We start from the raw sequence: 26757 nt of genomic DNA on the forward strand, positions 1-26757 counted from the left end.
ATGTTACCTTTCTTACCTGATCTATGAAACATCTGAAGGTAGATTATTGGGAATTTTTTATAAAGAACCCACAAGGTGGTGCAGTGGGTAGTGTTGTATCCTCAGGCATGAGGTCCTGAGTTCACCTGTGGCAGCATGATGCTCTGCTTTTCTCTTCCTCTCTCAAAAAATAAAGACCTAACAAAAGCAAAATGTCACTCATTTTTAATCCCATGAGAAATTATGTATAAAATGTGTTGCTCTGCTTCACTTCAGACTGTGTCCAGAGACTTCAGGCGTGGAATGACAACTCTTCAGCTTCATCACTCAAGTGAGACCTTTCCTTTCATAGGATTCTCTAATTCCATTCCAGGCGGCTCACTTCCTAACAAAGTCCCAAAACCTAGATATAGACCAGGTCCCGTGAGATAGAGCATATGTTCACACGTATCCATAAACTAGGGCAAAATATATACCTGAAAGCAAAAGTACACAATAGTCTGCAGTGAGTATCCCCCAACACTTCATCCGCACTATTCCAGCCTTTAGGTCCATGATTATTCACCAATTTGTTTGGCTTTGTATGTTAACTCTCTTTTTAGCCACCAGGTTCCGGATGTCAGCATGATGGCAACCAGACTTCCTTGGACAGATGACCCCACCAATGTGTCTTGGAGCTCCGCTTCCCCAAAGCCCCACCCTATTAGGGAAAGAGGCAGGCTGGGAGTATGGATAGACCAGACAACACCCATGTTCAGTGGAAAAGCAATTACAGAAGTCAGACCTTCCACCTTCTGCATCCAACAATGACCTTGGGTCCATACTCCCAGAGGGATAAAAATTAGGAAAGATATCAGGGGAGGGGATGGGATACAGAGATCTGGTGGTGGAAATTGTGTGGAGTTGTACCCCTCCTATCTTACGGTTTTGTTAATGTCTCCTTTTTTAAATAAAAAAAAAATTTTTTTTTAAATGTGTTGCTTGCCCAAGTTTAGTCTATTTTGTTTTTCACCTTGGATAAGAAACATTTTAAGAGTCAATGGCAGTTTTTAAGGACTTTAATGAAAAGTAAAAAAATAGAAAACTACATTCTTGAAATATACTTTGTAAGTCCTGCAAATCTTAAGAGCTTCTTAATGTAAGAGTCCTTTTAAATACATGTATATTTTTATTTAAACATACAATAAAACAACTCTTATTTGACAGTAATGTTTATGATGCTGACATCCTCATAGGGCTTATCTGTTTTGGGGTTGACTTTGACATTGGAGATCCTCTGTACAACTTCCATTCCTTTAGTCACTCGTCCAAATACTGTGTGTTTGTTATCAAGCCAAGGCTGTATTGAAGAACAAATGGAAAATACTGATAAAACTGAATTAATTACTTTCCTCTCTTCTGGGGAGGACAGTGTGTGGTTAATGGATTATATAGTACAGTTGTTGACACATAGGTACAATCTCTCCTTTGCCTGTGACAGGCATCTATAAAATACTCATTCCCAACTTAGATCCTTTTTCACCACCATGTACCAGGCCCCCAAAACCCTCCCAAGCCCCCATTGCCCCCCTCCTTTCCTGGAGTCCTTTGCTTTTTTTTTTTTAAATATTTATTTTATTTATTTATTCCCTTTGTTGCCCTTTTTGTTTTATTGTTGTAGTTATTATTGTTGTTGTCATTGTTGGATAGGACAGAGAGAAATGGAGAGAGGAGGGGAAGACAGAGAGGAGGAAAGAAAGACAGACACCTGCAGACCTGCTTCACCACCTGTGAAGCAACTCCCCTACAGGTGGGGGGCCGGGGCTCAAACCAGGATCCTTATGCCGGTCCTTATGCTTTGCGCCACCTGCGCTTAACCCACTGTGCTATAGCCCGACTCCCAGTCCTTTGCTTTTTAAACCCCTCTGGGTAAGCAAACTAAGAATCTGGTGCTCTCATTGTCACGCTAATCTAATGACCCAGATTCAAGCTTTAATTATCACAATGGAGGTGCTAATACACTGGAGGAGGAAGCTCTAGTGCTGAGGTTCTTTCTGAATAAAAAATAGCCTGGAGTGGCAAAATCATGCCTCCAGCTCTACACACATGCACATTACAGTTTTGAAATATCCAGATCTTCCAGACCAAAGACAGTTGGTAGATGTTTGTTAAAATGTTCCCTCCCAGGGGCAGGGTGGTAGTGCAGCGGGTTAAGCATGCACGGCAAGAAGCACAAGGACTGTAGCAAGGATCCTTGTTCCAGTGGGGGAAATGACATCCAGCTCCCCACCTGCAGGGGGGGGTCACTTCACAGCAGTGAAGCAGGTCTGCAGGTGTCTATCTTTCTCTCCCGTCTTTCATTCCTCTCTATTTCTCTCTGTTCTATCCAACAACAATAACAATAACAGGACAACAACAACAACAAAAAGGGAAAAATGGCCTCCAGGAACAGTGGAGGTAGTGCTAGTGAAGGTGCCAAGCCTCAGTGATAAGCCTGGAGGCAAAACAAATGTCCCCTTCTCATGAGGTTGTGGCTTATATGGTAGAGTACTTGTTACTCAATGGTCTGGTCTGCCGCACCTGCGGGGGAGGAGTATTATAGATATAGTTCCTCCTCTCTCTTTCACCATCCATCAAAAAAAAAAAAAAAGTCACTGGGTATCAAGCACCATTTAATAACTCCGGTGGTGGCAAAAGGTATTATTTCTTTCATTTTTTGCATAGTGAAAAGAAATACATGTACTCTAATTCCTCTGTTCTAAAACAGGAGAAAACAGGTCAGAGAAGAAATAACTGACCATAAGCTGGGAATCTCTGGTTTATGTCGATGCTACTTTACTTACAGTTGGCACTACTGTTATGAAAAACTGGGATCCATTAGTATTTGATCCTGCGTTGGCCATGCTGAGTGTATATGGTCTGTCGTGTCGTAACGTTGAATGAAATTCGTCTTCGAATTCTCCTCCCCATATACTTTCTCCTCCCATGCCAGTGCCTGTCGGATCTCCTGTCTGAATCATGAAGCCCTAACAGAAAATGCAGAAAGCATATTACATTGTCTTTTTCTATATAGATGCTTCAGTATTATCTGCCAAGAGTACTGTGTTCAGAAAAATCTTAATTTCTTTAAGAGTCACTCAAAACAGCAAGTTTACTAATTCCTAAGGAATTAGTTATACTTTAATTTGGATGATGTCTTTCCACTGCTCAACCACTACATAATTTCAGTGATTGAAACAAACAAAAAAATAGCACATCTTCTCATTTGTTTATAGACTCTATGTACTCTTTTTCCTAATAGTCTAATTAAAGTCAATTATAGCTTTTCCACTCTTGTTTCTCCTTGCTTTCCCTAAACAATGCTGGATTTCCTGATGAGTCACTCCATTAATCCTTTCAGCTTCAAATCAGATTTTTCCTTTTGACATTTTTGACCTGCCAATAACTGAAAACTACTTCACTGCTCCATCCATTTTATGGACTTCTTTTCAACAAAATCCTGTGTTGAGTTCATTTTGCTCTTCAGGTATATTGAGATTTTCAGATTAAGTGGTAGTATGGCTTTTCTATTCTTTAAAAATATTTTCTACATCTAGACCTTATCTAGCCATTAGAAACAGATGACCTTAGCTACTGGGTTTCATCTCAGCATAACCCTTTACTCATTATCTTACCCTTTGCTTTAGCTGCTGACAAAATATTGCTGCAGAATTTCGCTACTATTTCTGTCCTTGATTCTAGATGTCATATTCATGACCATCCATTCTTCCTTTGGCTTCCAGTAGTCCATTTTTCCTATTCCTTTCTAATCAACTGGTAAGTGTGAGAGAATAAGATTCCTTAGCTTTAAACCTCTTGTTATACAATAACATGCTACTCATTAAAGATCAGGTTTGAACAACTTACCTTTATTATACGGTGAAATGTATGACCATTATAATATCCATTTCTGCTGTGAACACAGAAGTTTTCCACAGTTTTGGGGCACCTAGTTAGGTACAGATTAAAAAAATGAAATTTACTCATATATGATCTACTTGCAGTTTTGCTTCTTAATGGTATCTTTAATTTGTTCCAAATGTTTTACAATCTCTTCTAATCCTAAAACAAACTAGAGTTGAAGAGGCATAGAAGTGATATATTTTTATTGTTTAAGTATCAGAATTGTTATAAGAGATTTTGACAGTTTCTCAGATATCAAGGCCATTTAGCAGTTTAAACAGTATAACTCCGCAGCCAGAAAAGAGTTCACTCTGGACAACATATCCTTTGCCATGTGTGAGGACCACCAAGGAACCACAAGGGCACAGCATGCACGGTACCAAGAGGAAACTGCATGAGCAGTAGAGTGGTGCTATGGTATTGCTCCTCTGCCACTCTACTCATCCTAACTGAAATTGAAAGGTTAAGGAAAGGGGGTGGGAATGGACTGGGAGGTGGCACAGAGGATGGGGCATTGACTTGGATGCTGGAGGGCCTGAGTTTGATCTCTGGTATTGCATCTGCTAGAGTGAGTCAGCTCTAGTTTTCTTTTTCTCCTTAACAAATGTTTTTTTTTTTTTTTAATTAAATGAGATTTATTACTTATTTATTTACCACCAGGGTTCCTGTAGGGCTTGGTACCTGCACTATGATTCCATAGCACCTGGCAGCCATTCCCCCCCACCCCTTTTTTCCCTATTTTTACTTGACAGGAGAAGGGGAGGGTAGATAGAAAGGGAGAGAGAAAGATGGACACCTGCAGACTTGCTTCACTGATCATGAAGCATCCCCCCTGCAGATAGGGAGTGTGTGCTCAAACCTGGGTCTTTGTGCATGGAGAAATGTGTGTTTAACAAGGTGTACCACCACCTGGCTCCCTAAACTTATTTAAAAAAGAAAAAAAAAAAAAAGAAAAGTGGAAAAAAAAAGTCTGCCAGGTACAGTGAAAGTGTGGTGGTATAACGCCCCAGCTGCATAAAACAGACAAACAAACAAACAAACAAAAAAACCTGGTTAAAACATATATACATTTTTTTAAAAAAAATTTATTTATTCCCTTTTGTTGCCCTTGTTTTATTGCTGTAGTTGTTGTTTTGATGTCGTCATTGTTGGCTAGGACAGAGAAATGGAGAGAGGAGGGGAAGACAGAAAGGGGGAGAGAAAGACAGACACCTGCAGACCTGCTTCACCGCCTGTGAAGTGACTCCCCTGCAGGTGGGGAGCCGGGGGCTCGAACCGGGATCCTTACGCCGGTCCTTGGGCTTTGCATGCGCTTAACCCGCTGCACCACCGCCCGACTCCCCAAAACATATATACATTTAACATTTTTTGTGTGTATATTTCACTAGATATAATGGATTACGTTTCTGGGAAAAAAATTTTCCTTATAAAAGCCATACTAAGGGTAAGGAGAGATAGCTCCCTTGATAGTGTCTTGCCATATGCATGGCTCAGGTCTGAATCCTGCCATCACATAAGCCACCAGGTTCCAGACCCTATCATGATGTCAACCTGACTTCCCTGGGCAGACAACCCCACCAATGTGTCCTGGAGCCCCACCTCCCCAGAACCCTGCCCCACTAGGGAAAGAGACAGGCAAGGAGTATGGATCAACCTGTCAACTCCCATCTTCAGCAGGGAAGCAATTACAGAAGCCAGACCTCCCACCTTCTGCACCCCATAAGGATCCTAGGTCCATACTCCTAGAGGGTTAAAGAATAGAAAAGCGGTTAAGTTCACGTGGCACAAAGCCCAAGGACCAGCTTAAGGATACCAGTTCGAGCCCTGGCTCCCCACCTGCAGGGGAGTTGCCTTAACAGGCAGTGAAGCAGGTCTGCAGGTGTCTCTCTGTCCCTCTTCCTCTCTCTATCTCCCCCTTCTCTCAATTTCTCTCTGTCTCTATCCAATAACAAATAAATAAACACCCCCTTTCCTCCAATGTTATGACACAGGAACATATTCCTGAGCAACAATTTCTTCTCAGAAATGGCATCTCCTGGGGGTCGGTAGGCAGCGCAGCAGGTTAAGCGTACATGGCACGCAGCACAAGGACCGGCGTGAGTATCACGGTTCGAGCCCCCTGCCCCTCACCTACAGGGGAGTCACTTCACAAGTGGTGAAGCAGGTCTGCAGGTGTCTATCTTTCTCTCCCCCTCTCTCCATTTCTCTCTGTCCTATCCAACAATGACGACATTAATAACAACAATAAATAATAACCACCACAACAATAAAACAATTAGGGCAACAAAAGGGAAAAAAAAATAGCCTCCAGGAGCAGTGGATTTGTGGTGCAGGCGCTGAGCCCCAGCAATAACCCTGGAGGCAAAGAAAAAAAAAGTTCCATTTTGTTGCCCTTGCTCCCCACCTGCAGAGGGGTTGCTTCACAGGCGGTGAAGCAGGTCTACAGGTGTCTATCTTTCTCTTCCCCTTTCTGTCTTCTCTCTCCATTTCTCTTTTTCCTATCCAGCAACGACATCAATAACAACAACAATAATAACCACAACAGTGATAAAAACCAAGGACAACAAGAAAGGAAAGTAAATAAAATAAAATAAAATAAAGAAAAAAAGAAAAGTAAGAACAGAAAGGAAAAAGACAACATAGAACTTAGACTGGGTTTGTTGTATTGCACCAAACTAAATGAGTGGTGTGGGGGGGGTGGGCAGACATGGGACTTTTGTCGCTGATGTAGGTTGTTTGAGGAACACCTAGGTTGGGTTGACAGTGTTTTGCAGAAAACTGAGAAATTTTACACATGGGGGTGTGGTGGGGCCAGGAGGTGTCCACCTGGTTAAGTGCATCTGTTACAATGCACAAGGATCTGGGTTCGAGCCCCCAGACCCCACCTGCAGGGGGAAAGCTTTGCGAGTGGTGAAGCAGTGCTGCAGGTGTCTCTCTCCAATAAATAAATAAAAATAAAAGTGTGTTTATTGCAAACCATTAATCCTTTCAATAAAGATATTTTTATAAAAGGTAGTAAATCTAGCAAATATAAGGAAAAAAAAATACCTCCTCTTACACATTTGCTTTAAGAGGAAAGACATTTTATATAATAAGTGAGCTTCAGAACTAGTATTTGTGGTGTGTATTTAATTCAAGGTAATAGTAATATATATTTATATATTATTTTATAGTTAACATTCAACACTTTCACAGCCAATGTTTTGTCATCATAGTAGAAAAAAAAATCTATAATGTATGTGTACATATGTACAGAACCTTTCTGTTACTAGAAGTTGCCAAAAAGCTCAGGATATATATGCACCATCAGACATTTCAATCCTTTGGTTTTCCAAACATTAAGAATTTGAAGTTGTATAGTCTTTTCGAATGTGCACATTTATATTTAGAAGAACAAAACAGTACGTACTCGACAGGGAAAAGTTTGATGTGAATGTCTCCCATGCTCGTGTGGATGATGGCACTATCGGAAACTCTCTTAGGCCCTTCAGCTTGAGTAGCTGCCATGACTTCTTCTTTAGAAGGTTTCTCATTAAAAACATCTCGGTCAGAATCTGCACTTTTCGTATCTTCTGGTTCTCTTTTGGTAAACTGAAGGAGGAAAATAAATAATGAATGAATTAAACTTATCTGGCTGAAATTTGTGAATAAAACCTTTTAACTCCTAACAAAGTATTTTAGGAAAGATAGACTTCATATCTGAATGAATTTTAATTTTAGAAATCATTTTCTTCTAGAGGATTTGTAATCCAGCTGATTTTACATTTGTCTAATATGACAATTATTCACATAATAAAGATAGCAGATTTTAAGCAGATTTAAGTTTCTTCCTAGTGGAAACTCTCTTGGGTACACTTTTAATTGTTTAAACTATATTTTATTTGAAATAGTTCTCTATCTCGGCTACTAGATAGTTCTCTATCTTGGCTACTATCTCGGCTATGTTCTAACTTTGCTTCCACTACTTAGATTGCCGGGGCTTGAATTCTTTTTTTTTTTTTTAAATTTTTTTTTATATTTATTTATTCCCTTTTTGTTGCCCTTGTTGTTTTATTGTTGTAGTTATTATTGTTGTTGCCGTTGTTGGATAGGACAGAGAGAAATGGAGAGAGGAGGGGAAGACAGAGAGGGGAGAGAAAGATAGACAACTGCAGACCTGCTTCAACACTTGTAAAGCAACTCCCCTGCAGGTGGGGAGCCGGGGTTCGAACCGGGATCCTTATGCCAGTCCTTGTGCTTTGCACTACCTGCGCTTAACCCGCTGCATTACAGCCCGACTCCCTGGGCTTGAATTCTAACACTGCCTCTTAAAGTAATTATGTGAGCTTGGGGAAGTAAATTTATTTCTTTCATTTCCACATTCATATATGGTGACAGGAATAGGGCCTAATATGGTGGATACTATATACATGCTGTTAATTGTTATTACTGTGACTGTAGCCTTGTAGAATGTAGAATAAGGATTCAAAAATGATTCAGTATTGATATCGGGCCTTGTCTTGTCTTTTTTTTTTTTTTTTTAATGCAGAGACACATCTGATCACACACCCTGAAGTTTGGAATAAATAATGCAAATTTCAAGCAAAATTGTAGAAATTTTGAAATCTTCAGGGTAGAGGGAGAAATGAGAAAAAAACCTTTCAATTGTTAAAATTATTTTCAAGGCCTTTTTATTTTTATTTTTAAACTCTCAAGTAAGTAAAAATCTGTTATTCCAGGAAAGTTCCTGTAGCTGATGCCAACTGGGTTCCAGGAAGGCAAAACTTATGCTTTAGGGCCTGTTTCAGCTATCATTCCTTAACATCCTTGGCAGATTCCAAGTAAACAAACAGGGTAACAAAACTATACTTTCCAAAGGAAAGACATACCTGTTGTATTGTTTGCTATTATGACTTTCTAAATAGTTGAGATCTCGATTTAACACCTATATGGGACTGCTTTAACTTCAAGTATTACAAAAGTTTACCTTTATTTAGTGCTCTAAAAAGGATATACACACATACATACATACATATATACACCATTTTAGTTCGGGTTCAGAATATGTAATGCTATTTGGTAACTCATGAAAACAACTATGGGGGGGGATAGGCAGGATAATGAGAGATCTCATTATCTCAAAGAGATCTCATGCCTGAGGCTCCAAAGTCCCATGGTCAGTCCCCCACACCACCATAAGCAAAAACCGAGCAGTGCTCTGGTAAAACACACAACAACAACAATAAAACTGTACAAATAAGTACTGTAAGTGACCTATTTTTCTATCTCTTCAAAGTTACAAGTAACATACATAATTTCATTAGAATTAAAAGTAAACTCTAGAGAAAGAAAAAGAAAATATACCCTGTTAAAAATTTTTTATAATGAAGTTTATGAACTACATTGAGAATAAAGTAAGGAGCTATTACACATATTAGGGTATATCAAAAATTATGAATATAGCAATGAAGAAACATAGTACTCGGGAGTTGGGAGGTAGCACAGTGGGTTAAGCGCATGTGGTGCGAAGCGCAACCACAGGCATAAGGGTCTTGGTTCAAGCCCCTGGCTCCCCCTCTGCAGGGGGGGTACCTTCACAGGCAGTGAAGCAGGTCTGCAGGTGTCTATCTTTCTTTACCCCTGTCTTCCCCTCCTCTCTCCATTTTTCTCTGTCCTATCTAACAATGATAACAACAATAATAAATATAACAACAACAACAACAACAACAAAAAAAAAACAAGGGCAACTAAAGGGAAAATAAATTAAAAAAAAAAACACAAAAAAACCCCACAGTATTATGCACTTGCAGATTTTACATCCTTTTAAGGAGATGCCTATGTCAGAGGCTCAGTCAAGACAGTCTTTTTGCATCATTATTATGCTAATTCCCTAGCTCACCAAAAAAATGTTGTGTGTATGTAACAAAGCAGCAGACACACCTAAACTAGACTTGCCAAAAAGGCTTCCAAGCTGAGACTTGAAATATGAATAGGAATTGGGAGGAAGAATGGAACTGGCAGGAACAATAGCCTCTGCAAACGTCCTAGATGTAACAAAGCACACAGTCACTATCAGTACCACCAAGTTCAGCGTGGTCACCAGTGAAAAAAATAAACAGAACAAAGAAAGGCAATCTAGGTTGGCTAGTTAGTAGAAAACTAGATAGTCCTGAAAGGACATTAGTGGAATAATGTTATGTGAATCGTTTCCTCTTTCTTTTCTTTTTCTTTTTTTTTTATTTTAATGAGAGATACAGAGACGGAGAGAGACCAGAGCACTACTCAGCTCTGGCTTATGGTGGTGCTGGGGATTGAACCTAGAACCTTGGAGCCTCAGGCATGAAAGTCTCTTTGCATAACCATTGTGCTGCCTCCCCAGCCCATCCTCTTTTTTAAAATTTTTTAAAAATTTGCTTCCTCCCTTTGTTGCCCTTGTTTTTTAAACTATTGTTGTGGTTATTATTATCGTTGTTGTTGATGTCGTTGTGTTGGATAGGACAGAGAGAAATGGAGAGAGGAGGGGAAGACAGAGAGGCCGAGAGAAAGATAGACACCTGCAGACCTGCTTTGCCGCCTGTGAAGCGACTCCCCTGCAGGTGGGGAGCTGGGGGATTCAAACTGGGATCCTTATGCAGGTCCTTGCCCTTGGGACCACATGCGCCTAACTCGAGGCGCTACAGCCCGACTAACCCATTTCGTCTTTCTTTTCCTCATTCCCTCTTTCTCTTTATTTTCCTGCTGGGGTTGTAAGCCAACACAATCATTATCATTCCCAGTATATTTTTGTTTTTCCCCTTTCAATCAGAAACAGAAGGAAGGGAAATAGAGAAGAAAGTGAAGGAGAGATACCATAGCACTGCTCCACTGTCAATACAGCTTCCCCTTGTCTTGTCCATGATGCTCTAATATTTTGCTGGAGGCTTGAACCCTGGTACCTATCCATGGTAAAGTATGTGCTCTACTGGGTAAGCTATTTCCTGACCAACATATTTGGCTCTTAGAAATTCTGACTATAGTGTGAATAGAAAGGGTATTTCTTTTCTTTGGATATTTTTGTACTTAGCTGAATAATTAGGATGGTGCTACTTTTAGATATATCTGCTAGATATAATACTCCTATATTATTTCATCCCAGTCTTACCACAGGAAGTTAGTTCTCTACAGTAAGAGTCTCAGAAAAATACACTTCCAAGGTCACACCATTGACAACTCAGAGGGGAAAAAAATGCATCTAGGGAACTTATATAAGTTGAGGAAAGATAAATTGTGTTCAAGAGTAAAAGCTGAAAATAAATGAAAACACATAAAAAATTTAAAACTGCACAGTAAAAACTAGTTTGGATGCGATTATTATCATAACCACTTACTTCCTATCATCTCTGACAACATAAATCGTTGTAGAAGCCAGGTTGAAAATGTTTCAAAACAGGATGGAAAACAGTACAAAAATACTAAAAAATCAAGTCCTAGTTAAAAATTGTACAATATTAATATTGTAAGATGGTGTTCTGATTGTTTAGAAAATTTGTTATTATTGCCAACATTCTCTTCAGTTCAAAGCACAAGGTAAGAAAATATAACTCCTGGGGGTTGGGAGGTAGCGCAGCGGATTAAGCGCAGGTGGCGCAAAGTGCAAGGACCTGCACAAGGATCCTGGTTCGAGCCCCCGGCTCCCCACCTGCAGGGGAGTCACGTCACATGCAGTGAAGCAGGTCTGCAGGTGTCTATCTTTCTCTCCCCCTCTCTGTCTTCCCCTCCTCTCTCCATTTCTCTCTGTCCTATCCAACAATGATAAAATCAATAACAACAATAATAACTACAATGAAAAAACAAAGGGCAACAAAAAGGGAAAATGAATAAATATTAACAAAAATTAAAAAAATATATATCTGCTTGAACTTCCACATACCATATAAAATCTATTCTTCTTGAAAGATGTACAGACTATTGTTGGGTCAGGTTGGATATTCTGAAGCACAGGATTTTCAGAAGCTTTCATTTCTATAGTAGTTGCAGCGCGATGTTTTTTGGCTATTCCCTGGAACAAAGCCAATTGCATCACTCTAATATTTTCCTGTTTGCCTAAGATCCGCACACACCTAAAAAATAAAATGTTTAATACAATTATCAGAATTAACTCCAATCAGGACAACTCTACAATTAACGTAGGAATCAACTATACTTTATCTTTGGTCAGAAACAGTAATGAAAGGTTCTTAAAAGTGTTTCTCTACCCAGCCCCCACAATTATTTACCCAGCCCCCACAATTATTTTAAATTGGTAGGCAGTTAAAATCTTCAGGTTTAAACACACACACACACACACACACACACACATACACACACTTTCACGTATATAGTTTTAACCTATTCCTTTTATTTAATCTTTCTGCAAGCCTTCAGATTTTGCTTTGCCAAGAACTACAGTATAAATATAGGTGGGAACGTACAGCATATTTTTTTTCTTCTTGAAATACAGTTGAAATTTCTTCATTTACATTCAATGATAGTATCTGATTGTAGCTATTTTGTACTAAGACCAAAAGGACTGTTTGCACAAAAGGCTTATTGTGGTTTCATGCATTTTAACTTCTGATTTTATGTCTAACAGGATGTAATGCTGAATTCTGTGGTTAGAATATTTGGCAACATTTAACATGAACCAGTCTAATTTAAATCAATAAGCAAAAGACAGACTGAAACTTGCTAAAAAAAAAAAATCCTTGAAACTATGCATATCTTCTTTCCATTTCTTTTACAAACATGAGTGGAAACTTTTTACATAAGATTATAAACAACCAAAAGACCACAAAAAAAATCCAGTCAAAACATTTGGTTAAGTTTAGACATTTGGGACCATTCCACTTGTCTTGGAACAAACAAAACTTCCATTGTTCCTCAAAGGGAGGGAATTTTTGCCCATAAATGCTTTTTTTTTAAAGTAGGCATACATCATAGTAAAGCTTACCGGTTTGTTTCTACATTTATAACTTTAATGCCCAGCATTGTTCCATATAACACGAAGTGTCCAGTTTCATCAAAAATTATATTAATTAATCTTACTGCATCCACCTTCTCCAACTCACGTTCTACAGCCATTCGCCGGCCAAATTCCATGTCTGGTAGCTGTTGCCTCATCTGCTGCAGTTCAGTAAACATCTAGGAAACAAATCATATACTAACAAAAAGCTACATAGTAAAGAGAATGAGAACTTGAGTAGAAGCAGAGTGCACGTTAAGAGCCACTGACAGTTTGTTACTTATATATTTTCCTAAAGAAGATTCTGAAAACTGGAAGCAGGAAATGAGAAGACATTGGCTCAATCAAAATATTTAACAAACAGTACTCTACACAAATTGCTTCCTCATTTTAAAAGCATAGTTAGTTAATATAATTACTGTTGTTTACTTTCTTCTTTAATAGAAACAATATTTGATGCCTTTTATAAGCCGTAAACTAGCACTTTCCAATAACAACTTAATGTAAACCACATATGCAATTTTAAATTAATAAGCTACATTAAACAAATTAAAAAGGAACAGTAAAATTAATCATGTTTTACTCAGTCCAACCTATTAGACATTAAGCAATATAAAAAGCGCAATATGTATGCAACTAAGAGATCAACTGCAGTTACTTGGGAGGTGGTACAAAGTTACAGTGCCGAACTCATTCTTTTTGATTTAATTATTTTTATTTATTTTCTGAATAGAGACGGAAATTGAGCGGGAAGGGGAAACTTAGAGGGAGAGAGACGGGCCGGGCAGTAGCACACCTGGTTAAGCACACATACTACTAAGCACAAAGAGCCAGGCAAGGATCCTGGTTTGAGCCCCAGGCTGTCCACCTGCAGGATAGTCGCTTCACAGTCGGTGAAGCAGGTCTGCAGGTGTCTATCTTTCTCTCCCCCTCTCTGTCTTCCCCTCTTCTTTCCATTTCTCTCTGTCCTATCTAACAACAACATCAATAACAATAATAACTATAACAACAATAAAAAACAAGGGCAACAAAAGGGAAAATAAATAAATATAAAAAAAATTAATCTATAAACATTTAACCTATAAACATTGAAAATTCAACATTCTATAGAAATTATAAAAATAGCAGTGGAAATAGTTGATTAAACCCATCTTTTAGTTAAACTAGTTAACATTACCTGGATAAAAACTCTATTCTAAGGAGTTGGGTGGTAGCGGGTTAAGCACATGTGGCACAAAGTGCAAGGACTGGCATAAGGATCCTGGTTGAGCCCCCAGCTCCCCACCTGCAAGGGGTCGCTTCATAGATGGTGAAGCAGGTCTGCAGGTGTCTCTTTTTCTCTCCCCCTCTGTCTTCCCCTCCTCTCTCCATTTCTCTCTGTCCTATTGAACAACGACAATATCAGTAACAACAATAACTGCAATAACAAAAAAAAAAAACCAAAAAAAAAACCCAAGGGCAACAAAAGGGAAAAAAAAAAAAAAAACCAAACACCTCTATTCTAGGGGTTGGGGAGACAGTATAATGGCTATGCAAAAAATTTTCATGCCTGAGGCACCAAAGGGCCCAGGTTCAACCCCACGCACCACCATAAATCAGAGTTAAGTAGTACTCTGGCTTAAAAAACAAAAAATAAAACAAAACAAAACAAAAGACCTCTAGTCTACAACTGCACGATCTAACAGTAATTATGTGTTAGGTACTATTTTCTGTGCTAAAGATACAATCATGAGCCACAGCAGGTACAAAATCTTAAGATAGAGGTGGCTTAAGATCTTAAGCTAGAATAGAATTTTGTCTATTGGAAATTATTGTATACTAATCAAATAATAAGACCATACCATATGCTCTGAAAGTAATGTCTAGTTATAAACCCATTTTTAATTAATATTTGTGTGTGTGGTTGTGTGTGCAATTGGGATCATGAACATGTACAATTTCACCATTTCCACCATTTCATTATGATAAGATGATGCCAGCACATCTCTCATGTGGTAGTGGCTTGAACCTGCACCACACGCATAGCAAGGCACATGCTCAACACAGTGAGTTATCTTTCCGGTTCTACAGTTATATTTAAAAAAGCAGGTTGGTGGCCAGTAAAAAATTCCCAGAGGAAGTGGCTCTTTGAAATTTGAAGGATGAATTCAATATGCAAAGGCCCTATAGTGGGAGACATGTTCATGACTAAAAAAAAAAAAAGGTCTGTTGAGAGTAAGTGACCAGAAGAAAGGTGACTTACTGTAGGTGGCACCTGAAGTAAGAGCTATAATACTGCAGGCATGACACTAACTTTGATCCTAAGAGTGATAGGAAATTGTTGATATGATCAGATATATATCCCTTTAGGATTGTTCTAGATGCATAGTAGTAACCGTTTAGCAGGAAGTCAAAATAGATAAGCTAGAACAGGTACAAGATGGTAGGCCTGACAATAGACCCGACAAAAGATCATGCACTAAAATAGTGACTGCTATCGCTATTCTAGAAAGAAATGGATGTATTTAAGTTATATTTAGAAAGTAATAGTATTATGTATCATAATAAATCAAATGAAGAGTAAGGAAAAAGGTAATGTTGACTCAGGTTTCTGCTTTATAGAAACAGATGGACATTGGTATACTATGACACCCCCACACACTTACACAAAAGCAAAAGGACAGGACTAGGTGTGCTCACAATGGAAATCTGGAAAAATAAACTTAGCACTAGTCATATAAACTAGTAAGAAGAGGGGGCCTAGAACGTGTCTTGAGGTCCTTAAGGAGATATGTTTGTAAACAAAATATCAAAACAAACATAGTCATATAAGTAGAATAAATTGCTCAAATGTAGAGAAAAGAATTCTGAACAACAGAGGGTCGGGCAGGATGCAGTGGGTTAAGCGTATGTGGCGCAAAGCGCAGGGACTGGCGTAAGGATCCTGGTTAGAGCCCCTGGCTCCCCACCTGCAGGGGAGTCACTTCACAGGCGGTGAAGCAGGTCTGCAGGTGTCTGTCTTTCCCTCCCCCTCTCTGTCTTCCCCTCCTCTCTCCAGTTCTCTCTGTCCTATCCAACAACGAACAACATCAACAATGGCAATAATAACGGCCACAACAAGGGCAACAAAAGGGGGAAAAATGGCCTCCAGGAGCGGTGGATTCATGGTGCAGGCACCGAGCCCAGCAATAACCCTGGAGGGAAAAAAAAAATACCTTTAACAAAAAAAAAAAAGAATTCTGAACAACAATGCAAGACAGAAGACAGACAATCTTTAATGTGGTAAGAGAAACCTATCAGCTTAAATATTTGCATCAAGAGAAAAAAATGTCTTAGTATCACAAAATACTTTAAAAAATCTGATTAAAATATACTTACACTTAGAGATTCATCAAAGACTCTCATGAGTTTTCCAGTTAGAAATCTGAAAATTCTAACTTTTCTATCGGAACCAATAGTAGCTATTTTCTTTCCATCAGGTGAAAAACATATGCTGGTTGGATATGCCTTGCACTTGGCAAATTCATATAAATCTGTGTCAGTTTTATATTCCCAGTTCAAATTTTTGGGGAATTTATATTCATGGGGGGGTCCAGTCCAGTATTCAATCATTCCAGACTTGTCAGAAGACACTACTGCTTTGTAAACTGGGTTTAGCCGTATTTGAGTAAGAGGTGATGTATGGAGCTTATCAAAAATATGAAGTGGTTGGTTATCTCCTCGACCGTCGTAAATGAAAATTTTTCCTGTACTTTTTTCAGAAGCAGCAACTGATGATATAGCATCCCCTGGGCAATAGATCCACTCACATTGTCCAGGAAAATAGCTAAAATAGTAAAGAGTGGAAGGGGGAAGGTCAATATAAGCAAACATCCCTCTCAACCCTCACCACCAAACACTGTCCTGGCAAGTGGTTTAGTTTTGGATTTCTTGCTCAAAGGTAGGGGAGGGAGATCAATATCAAATTGAGAGGACCAACTGAGAATTGTTCCTAATTTTTCTCTTTCAGATCTTACCAATGCAATGATCATCAAATCACAAGAAGAGAATTACATACCAAAGACCAGAAATCTCTTGGGTTAACATGTAACATTATATATTATAAATACACTATTCAAATATTTATGATCGAAATATTTAATTCTAACTTAATCTTAAATCTATGAGGTTGCAATATACTATCTGATGAACAAGGACCAATATAATCAATATGTATGTCCTTTAAAGTAGTTAGTCTGAGTAACAGAGTTGTTCTAATGATATTGCCACTGCTCAAAACTTTTTTGGATTCTTCTTTAGTAATTAATTTCTTCTTTAATAATTAATTTCTATCAAAGTCTAAAAAATATTCTCTCAAAACCCATAAAGGTCGCTACTTTCCAACATTTATGAATACCTATGAAATGAAGTTTAAAGTTTATTTGACCATATTAAATATATATATATATATATAAACTTTAAAAAAATGACTCACCCAAGCTTCAGCATATTGATCATGTCAAAATTCACTACATCAAACACCTTCAATGCTTTATCGTCACCCACAGAACAGAACAATGCTCCCTCAGAGCTAACTGCAATACTCTCAATAACTCCTATTTAAACAAAATATTCTAGTAAGTACCAATGAAATAAATGAACACAAATTAAAAAAAAAACATTTAAGAAACCAACTAAAGCAATTTAAAAGAGATTAAAAAGTAAGTAAGACAAAGAGTTCTTACCCAGGTGACTACGAAAATGTTTAACAAATTCAATCCCCTCTTCTATTTTTTTCCAGAACTTAACATGTCCATCATGACTGGCAGTAATAATAAAATCTGTCCTGAATATAGAAAATAGTAAAAGTTCATTTCTAAAACAGATTTTTGGCTCAGTATCCTCAAAGAAATTATTCAGTGAACATCCTTGTCTCTACTAGAGTTTTTAAAAAGAATCATCCTTTGAATGTGGTATGGAATCCTATACCATTCAGTTAGGGTAGGCAGAACAGTCCACATTTTGAAGCTCTTTCCTAGATATGATAATAGTTGTGGCACTACTTTTAATGTCTCTCTTTTTAAAAAATTTTTAAATATTTATTTTATTTATTCCTTTTTGTTGTTTTATTGTTGTATTATTGTTATTATTATTAGTTATTATTGGTGTCATCATTGTTGAATAGGACAGAGAGAAATGGAGAGAGGAGGGGGAAGACAGAGAGGGGGAGAGAAAGATAGACACCTGCAGACCTGCTTCACCGTTTGTGAAGCGACTCCCCTGCAGGTAGGGAGCCAGGGCTCGAACAAGGATTCTTACATCGGTCCTTGTGCTTTGTGCCACATGAGCTTAACCCGCTGCGCTACAGCCCGACTCCCTACTTTTAATTTCAAGAGCTAAAATCAGAATTGAGGTAGGACTTAATGTGAGAAAAATAAAATCCACCAAGAGTTACTACACCTCAAGGTCCTTTAATGTTAAAACTTATAATCTATTAATGGGGGGGGGGAGTACTATTTTTCAGAAGTTGGTAGATGATTAAATCCCAGCATATTTCAAAATGTCCCGTTTCATATCCTATTGCAGGTATCTTAGTTATTAAGTATTAACAGTATTTTGCAGAGCTGGGGTAATAGCAAAGCAGAAGTACACAGGATTTGCATGCCAGAAGCCCAGGTTTTGATCCCTGGGATCTCCCAGTAGTCAGACCTGTGTGTTGCTCCGGTCAAAAACAAAAACAGACTTTGTACAGAATAGTTTTCTTTATAAGGCATACAAAGTAGAAAGAACTTATTGAAACTTATTCTAAGTTAGGTACTTTGCACAGATTTTCTCAGTCTTTGCAACAACTCTGTTATAGGGTATTTTATCAATATTGTACAAATTAGAAAATGGTTTTTAAATGTTAAACCTGTCCCATGTCCATAGCTGGAGACTAGCATTTATATCAGATCTGCCTGACCTCGAAGGCCTAACCTATATTTTCACTACAATCTGGTATTTTGGGTTAAATGTAAAACAAAAAAACTTGAGAAGACAGTACTAGCAATATTAATTCTGTATGCTGCTTTTTATATGCTGACAACTTTAGACTAGGAAAATTGTATCTCATCAGAAAATATTTTAATTTGTATCTTAATTTTTCAGATATAAAAATAGATTGATCTAAACAAAATAATAAGTTAACTTCCTTCCATATTATCAATATTATCTAAATCACCATATTATACAGATTTCTACACTAATTTCAAAATTACTTTTCTCTGTATACATATTTTGAGTAGAAATTAAGATTTCCCCATAAACAGTGATATAGGAATAATATGTAGGCCTTTATTAATACAGAACCTATGAAATTATAGAGAAACCCATAATATTTTACATAGAAATCTAAATAGAAAGGGCCAGGCATCCAGAGCCCTAGCCAGGGAATCCTTGGATTCCCACACAGATATATGATGGACCTAGACCTTTAACGGTTCCCTCTCTCTACCATCACTGGTCATGTCCATCAGGAATAGCATTGTGGACCTGATTGTGGACCCCTCCAGGACCTTGCTCTCAATGTGGAACAAAAGTAGGGACTTTCAGGCTCTCCAAAGGGAGACTGGGTCAACATACTCTGCCACTCTAGGACTGGTCCTGAAATATGTGCAGCCTAGAATGTTCCTAGCTAAAACCACAGAATGCTACCTCAGACCTACAGGGATGCAGCAGTTACACAGGCTCCAGTGCTGAATATGGGTCCCAGATCAGATAGTTAGCGGTATTCATATACTTTTTCCATATTTGGGAACTACTCTCTTCACTGATCCAGCTTTCTAGTCTTATTTCCATCTCTGATACCACCTCCCCAGAAAATACCTTTAGCCTATCTGCATGTTAGCTGTTGGGCTCAGGCAAAAATTAGTAAAGTCATGGGCCCCTTCAAATACACCTAAGATAGACTTGCTAGTTTTTTCCAAAACGAAGCTCCCCCAAATCTCACCTTCTATATTCTTACCTATAGTTGGCTGAGTATTAAACAATTTGTTCTGCTTTATATCTTAATACTTTTTCAATCACAAAGTTACAGATGCTACCATGAAACTAACTTGACTTCCCTGGACAGATGACCTCACCAATGTGTCTTGGAACCCCATTTATCCAGAGCCCTGCCCCACTGGAAAAAGAAACAGGCTGAGTGTATGGATTGACCTGCCAACACCCATGGCCAGCAGAGAAGCAATTACAGAAGCCAGACCTTCGACCTTCTGCACCCTATAAAGATCCTGGGTACATACTCCCAGCGGGATAAAGAATAGGGATGCTTCCAATGAAGAGCATGGGATCCAGAACTCTGCTGGTGGAAATTGTCTGGAATTGTACCCCTTTTATCGAACAAACTTGACGATTACAAGTAAATCAATAAAAGAAAGAAAGAAAAAAGAAGGGGCCAGGTGGTGCATCTGGTTAAATGCACACATTACATACAGTGCACAAGCCCCTGATCCCCACCTGCAGGGGGAAAGCTTCACAAGTGGTGAAGCAGTACTGTAGGTGTCTCTGTCTCTTTCCCATTCTATCTTCCCCTCCCATTTCAAGTTCTTTGTCTCTACTCAATAAATAAATATATTTTTAAAGAGAAATAGAAATCCATGAATTTAAATAGAAATTCTTAAGTTACATTTACAGATGTACCCGCAAAGTGAAGCAATTTTAAAACCAATAGACTTCCCAGAAAAAAAGTTTAAAAGATGCAACAGACTTACTTGGTGCACACCACATGGGTGATAACATCTCTATGCATGTAACTGCGCTCATACATGGATGCACTGGGAAGATTGTCAAGATAGACTCGTTCAAACTCAAGAACTGAGGGGAAAAAAGTAAAAAGTATGTTATTTTCATCTTATTTTAAGTAATTGGTACTAATACTACTTGTATTTTTTATTTAAGGTAACCTACATTTTATTTTTTTGGTAAATGCATGGTTACTGATAAAAAAAATGCAGTATCTGGTCTGTATCTGGTCTATGGCCATCCCACCCTGAACACGCTCGATCTTGTCTGATCTCGGAAAAAATGCAGTATCTGTTAGGTCATTTGTAACTTTTATTATTTTTGAGTTATGAATGACTCCACTATGTAGTTAGTTATGTAAGATTCTCAGGAGTTACAGAGGCTTCAGTGTCCCCAAAACTTAAGAGCTGGCATTATAAGAAGGTCCCTTTAGGGGGTCAGGTGGTAGTGCAGCGTGTTAAGCGCACGTGGCGCCAAGCACAAGGACCGGCCTAAGGATCCGGGTTCAAGCCCTGGCTTCCCACCTGCAGGCTCCTCACTTCACAGGAGGTGAAGCAGATCTGCAGGTGTCTATCTTTCTCTCCCCCTCTGTCTTCCCCTCCTCTCTTCATTTCTCTCTGTTCTATACAACAACGACAACATCAACAACAATAATAACAACAACAATGAAACAACAAGGGCAACAAAAGGGAAAATAAATAATAAAAAATTAAAAACAAGTCCCTTTAGGGTAAAAAAAAAAAGTTTCATGAAAATATCATAACCATTTTTCTTTATTTCTTTGCCTCCATCATTATCGTTGGGGACTAGCACTACAAGTCCACTGCTCCTGGTAGCCACTTTTTTCTCATTTTATTGGGTGAGACAGAGAATTTGAGAGGAGGAGGAGATAGAAAGGGAGAGAGAAAAGAAGACACCTACAGATCGGCTTCACTGCTTGTGAAGTGTCTACCTCCTGCAGGCCCGGAGCCAGGGGCTGGAACCCAGACACTTGGGCGCCCTTGCACTCGTACCACGTGCACTTAATCCAGTGCGCACCACCTGGCCCCCTCACAACCATTTTTCGAACCATGTACATCCTATGATTAGTGCTAGTACACTGGTTATGTAAAGGTTTTTCATGCCAGAGGCTCCACGGTCCCAGATTCAATTAAGGGACTACCATAAGCTGGAGCTGAGCGCACTGTTCTGGTATAATGGAGGGTGGGAGGTGGGGTGGGAAGGAAGGGTGGTAGGAAGAACTAAGGGAGGGAAAGAAAAGAAAGTGGTGGCTTATGGTTGTTTTTTTCCCCCCTCATATGGGGTGTGAATTCTGTTCTGCTCAGTAGTCAAGTCTCAATTTTTTCATTGTTCTACTCAGACAATCAAGAGAGGATGAAAAAGAGAGCACAGACATCTCAACACTGTTCCACTACCCATGGAGTGCTCCCTGGTACTGTCCAAGGTGTTCTCATGTGATACAAGGGTCTTGCACATAGTAAGCACTCTAATGGACCAGCTATCTTCCAGCTTCTCAGTTTATTTAGAAGGCACAGATTCTCTTCGAAGTCTCCGATACTGAGTCTGAAACTAGTAAACAAAACAAAATACTTCTATTTTTCAGAACTAAGAAAGTCCTAGGGATTATCCAGTTTGAGTGTTTTGCAATCTGTTTCCTTGGGCAAAACATCTTTAAAAGTGGTAAGCTGGGAGTTGGGCAGTACTGCAGTGGGTTAAGTGCAGATGGCGCAAAGCACAAGGACCGGCATAAGGATCCGGGTTCGAGCCCTGGCTCCCCACCTGCAGGGGAGTTGCTTCACAAGCGGTGAAGCAGGTCTGCAGGTGTCTATCTTTCTCTCCCCCCTCTCTTTCCCCTCCTCTCTCCATTTTTCTCTGTCCTATCCAACAACAATGACAACAATAACTACAACAATAAAACAACAAGGGCAACAAAAGGGAATAAATATTTTTTAAAAAGTGGTAAGCTGAGGAAATGCTTGTTACTGTAAAAACTGCGAGCAAGTTTACACGCAGAAAACAACACATGTGTACCTAGTAATATAATAACAGACTTATGAACGTTGTTTAACTAAACACAATAAGCTATTTGTTTTTTTCTACAGCTATTGCATAGCAGACTCAAAAGTTGTGTCTGATGAATTACTTTTCCCTTTATTTTTTAGTAAGAGTCCCTACTTATATGGACATGACATTCAGCTAGTTATAAGATGATCTAATTCACCTTCTCCTGCAGGTATGATCAAATGCCATTTAGATAAAGGTGGAAATTTGTAACAATCAAGAAGACTCCTAGAAACAAAGTGTGCCTTTCTTTCCTTTCTCAGCCTTACAGTATGAAAGTGGACTGTGGACACTGTGATTCTAATACTTACTCAGAACATTAAGATGAGGATGTTAGGGCACAAAGCTGGAAAGAGTTAAGTCTCTTTGGAGCCTCCAATCATAGACTGTCTACTTGGGGGCTTTGTTCACACAAGAGAAGTACATATACCCCTATCTTTTAAGTTTTTGTTATTTTTGGAGTATTCTGTAGCAGGTAGCTATATTTAATTCTCTCTAATATATAGTGTTTGCTGTTTGTTCACCTATTGAGCAGATATATATTTTAATTAAAATAGATTCCAGGGTATGTAATTTTCAAGTTGACACATAATTCTGACTGACCCCCGAGGAAACATCAGTTTAATTAGATAGTGCTACATAATTATTTCCCTGAAAATGTATTCAAAAGTCCAACGTTCAGGGAGTCAGGCGGTAGTGTATCAGGTTAAGTGCATGTGGTGCAAAGCACAAGGATCGGTATTAAGTATCCCAGTTCGAGCCCCAGTTCCCCACCTGCAGGGAAGTCGCTTCGCAGGCAGTGAAGCAGATCTGCAGGTGTCTTTCACTCCGCCTCTGTCTTCCCCATGTCTCTCCATTTCTCTCTGTCCTATCCAACAATGATGACATCAATAACAACAATAAAAAAACAACAAGGGCAACAAAAGGGTAAAAAAAAAATTCCAGTGTCCAAAGAATGTGTTAAAGGGATGGTCCCATTTTTTTAAATGTTTTTTTTTTTTTAAATATTTATTTATTTTCCCTTTTGTAGCCCTTGTTTTATTCTTGTAGTTATTATCATTGTTATTATTTATGTTGTTGTTGTTAGATAGGACAGAGAGAAATGGAAAGAGGAGGGGAAGACAGAAAGGGGGAGAGAAAGACAGACACCTGCAGACCTGCTTCACCGCCTGTGAAGCGACTCCCCTACAGGTGGGGAGCTGGGGGCTTGAACTGGGATCCTTACGGCAGTCCTTGAGCTTGGCACCACGTGCGCGCTACCGCCTGACTCCCAGGGATGGTCCCATTTCTAGAAATGATCAACCCTTTGTATAAATTCAATGTTCTTTAATATTTCATATGTCTCTGAAGAATACAGTATTTGTTGCGTTAACTACAACAAGCATCAGATAAAGGGTAAAGATTTTCACAGCTAGTGATTTCCATCTTCACCTTACTTGTATTATCTTCTAAGGTTGTTCTTTAACTTCAAAGTGCAGTAACTTCGGCACTTTGATATTTTTGAATTCTAAGTCCCTCCCCTCATTTCTACAAAAAAAAAAAAAAAAAGGAAATGAAACGGTTTTCTATTGCAAAAAAAGTAATTAAATAGAGCATAAACTTTGTAGCATTCATTCTTTCAACACTTGTCGAACACCTGGTATATCTACACCAATGAACCAAGTAAAACAAGGCATGACTGTTACTGTATGTTCACAGTTTTAGTAATGCAGAGAACTGTTAATAAGAAAAATCATGAGTCGGGTGGTAGCGCAGCGGGTTAAGTGCACGTGGCGCGAAGCGCAAGGACTGGTGTAAGGGTTCTGGTTCAAGCTCCCAGCTCCCCACCTGAAGGGGAGTCGCTGCACAAGCAGTGAAGCAGGTCTGTAGGAGTCTGTCTTTCTCTCCCCATCTGTCTTCCCCTCCTCTCTCCATTTCTCTCTGTGCTATCCAACAACGAAGGCAATAAGAATAATTACAACTATAAAACAAGGGCAACAAAAGGGAATAAATATTAAAAAAAGAAAAATTACACAAATATGATTAAAAATAGGTAGAGCAGTTGCTATGGAAACATTCAAAAGACTTGGCAGCAAATAAAAAGTGTCAAATACAATGTTTAAAAATTAATGTCTTCAAAATTCAGATATATGGATTTTAAAGGCTACCAGTAAATGACATTCAGTTTTATGATCAATGTGCTTTAGAAACCAAACAGCAGAATAAAGAACTCAGACTGGGGAGCCGGGCAGTGGGTTAAGTGCACATGGCGCGAAGTACAAGGACTGAGTAAGGATCCCATTTGGAGCCCTGACTCCCCACCTGCAGAGGAGTCACTTCACAAGTGGTAAAGCAGGTCTGCAGGTGTCTATCTTCCTCTCCCCCTCTATCTTCCCCTTCTCTCTCCATTTCTCTGTCCTATCCAACAACGACGGCATCAATAACAATAATAACTACAACGATTAAACAAGGGCAACAAGAGGGGATTAGGAAAAAAAAACAAAGAACTCATTGACTTCCAAGAATTGACAGTTGATTTGAAGGCTCAAGGTTTAACAAAAATTGGTCAGGTGAAAGGTATGGGAAAAATTACTGCTGTTGTAAACAACATGATTCTCCAGGAAAAGCATCCAGAGAAGAAACATGCCCCCCTCCACTCCTTTTTTTTTTTTTTTTTTGCTTTCTTTCTTCCATTCTTTTGGATAGAGACAGTATGAGAATATGAAAATGTCCACAGTACTGAAGCTTCTTTCAGTGCTGTGGGGGCCCTAGTAGTACTGGGGCAACAAGCAGCACACTGTCTAAGTGAGCTATTTCACCATCCCAACAGGGTCCATTTTCAAGTGGTATAGTATAGTCTTACTCGAACAGAGTGAGAGGTGCATGACAAGCTATTAGGAACAAAAAGCAATGGAAATATGATGGGACTGGGAGGAGAGATCAGATCATAAAGGGCCTTTATGCCAGGTTAGGTTAGTTTAGATTTTTTAAAATGGTTTTATTTATTAATGTGGAAGACAAGAGAGAGAACCAGATGGTAGGTATGCTGCTGGGAATTGAACTTGGACCTCATGCTTGAGAGTCCATTTTATTCACTGGGCTATCTCTCAAACCACCAATTTGGATTTTTGAAAATGAGAAACTAGAAGAGTTTAAGTAGACTTGATAAAGTAAGATTTTAGCTTAGAACGATCACGTTATTAGTACTGCGTGCTTAAGGTAAATATTGCAGAAAAACTTGAAAATCAAGTAAATTTAATCCATCCATTTCATCTGAAAAAAATTTGTCACTATTTCATGTTGGTGGCAAAATGCTTCAGGTCATGATACCTCGTGAAAATGGTTTGAAAAGCACAAACCTCAGGTTTTAGATGAACTGTTGTGATCCAGTTCCCTAGGTCAGAAAAACTCAACGAAGAGTCAAGGCTGAAATTATCTTTAGCTACAACACGGCAACAGACTAACACACCACTCTCGCACTAAAAGCTTTAGAGTACCAATATTCTTCCACGGCTGCAAACTGATGTTAGAAACTTCAACCTTATATAGTAGTTAAAGGGATAAGATTACAGGATCCCAGCACACTGTAAGTATCGAAATAAATCAGCTTCAGTACCTACAACAAACGAGTAATTAATTGCTAATGCTACTTGAGAGACAAGTAGTACTAAAGCAGTTTTGGAAGGGGGTGTGAGCACAGAAGCAGTGAGAAGACCCTCTCTTTGACAGCACCGTAACCACAATCACACACCACCCCGTTGTTCCGGGTCTGGTATGAACTTTTCCACCACCACTTGGGGGATGCACCGTTCTAACTCGCCTAGTGTCTATGCCTGTAGCTAACTACCTTTCCTCTTCTTGGCCAATGTTGCCTCTACAGGTAATGGCCCAACCCAGCGCTCCTCATTCTCCTCTTCGTTCTCTTGGGTCACCGCCCCTGTCAGCTCCCTTTCGCTGAGCTCCGTTTTTTCCAGCTCCTCGGTGTCTCGGCGCTTCCTCCTTCTCTGCTGTGAATCATTGTCTCCTTCCGACGCCATGTTGTCCAAATCGTCAAAAAGGCGCCACACCACAGCCAGGGGCCAGAGGCAAAGGAATGGCGCAGCCTTAGCGTCAGCGGC

The 26757-nt window shown here is 39.1% G+C and overlaps 1 protein-coding gene across 2 annotated transcripts; it reads right to left on the minus strand.

The window, feature by feature from the left end:
• Window positions 1-1021: 1021 nt before the first annotated feature.
• On the minus strand, window positions 1022-26716 carry PPWD1 (peptidylprolyl isomerase domain and WD repeat containing 1). 2 transcript variants are annotated; one of them, XM_007523481.2, is made up of 11 exons: window positions 26487-26716; window positions 20569-20671; window positions 17563-17663; window positions 17313-17433; window positions 16217-16664; window positions 12848-13038; window positions 11789-11978; window positions 7310-7491; window positions 3865-3946; window positions 2802-2984; window positions 1022-1318 (listed from the first exon to the last, which is right to left on the minus strand). In XM_007523481.2, exons 1-11 carry the CDS (start codon window positions 26674-26676, stop codon window positions 1175-1177), a joined length of 1935 nt encoding a protein of 644 aa, XP_007523543.1. In that variant the 5' UTR covers window positions 26677-26716; the 3' UTR covers window positions 1022-1174. The 2 variants fall into 2 exon arrangements, with proteins under 2 accessions (XP_007523543.1, XP_007523544.1); XM_007523482.2 differs by lacking the exon at window positions 26487-26716 and having other exon boundaries at window positions 17313-17335; window positions 17638-17663; window positions 20569-20620.
• Window positions 26717-26757: the final 41 nt, after the last annotated feature.

This window comes from Erinaceus europaeus, chromosome 5, assembly GCF_950295315.1.
Source record: "Erinaceus europaeus chromosome 5, mEriEur2.1, whole genome shotgun sequence".
In the NCBI taxonomy this organism is placed as follows: domain Eukaryota; kingdom Metazoa; phylum Chordata; class Mammalia; order Eulipotyphla; family Erinaceidae; genus Erinaceus; species Erinaceus europaeus.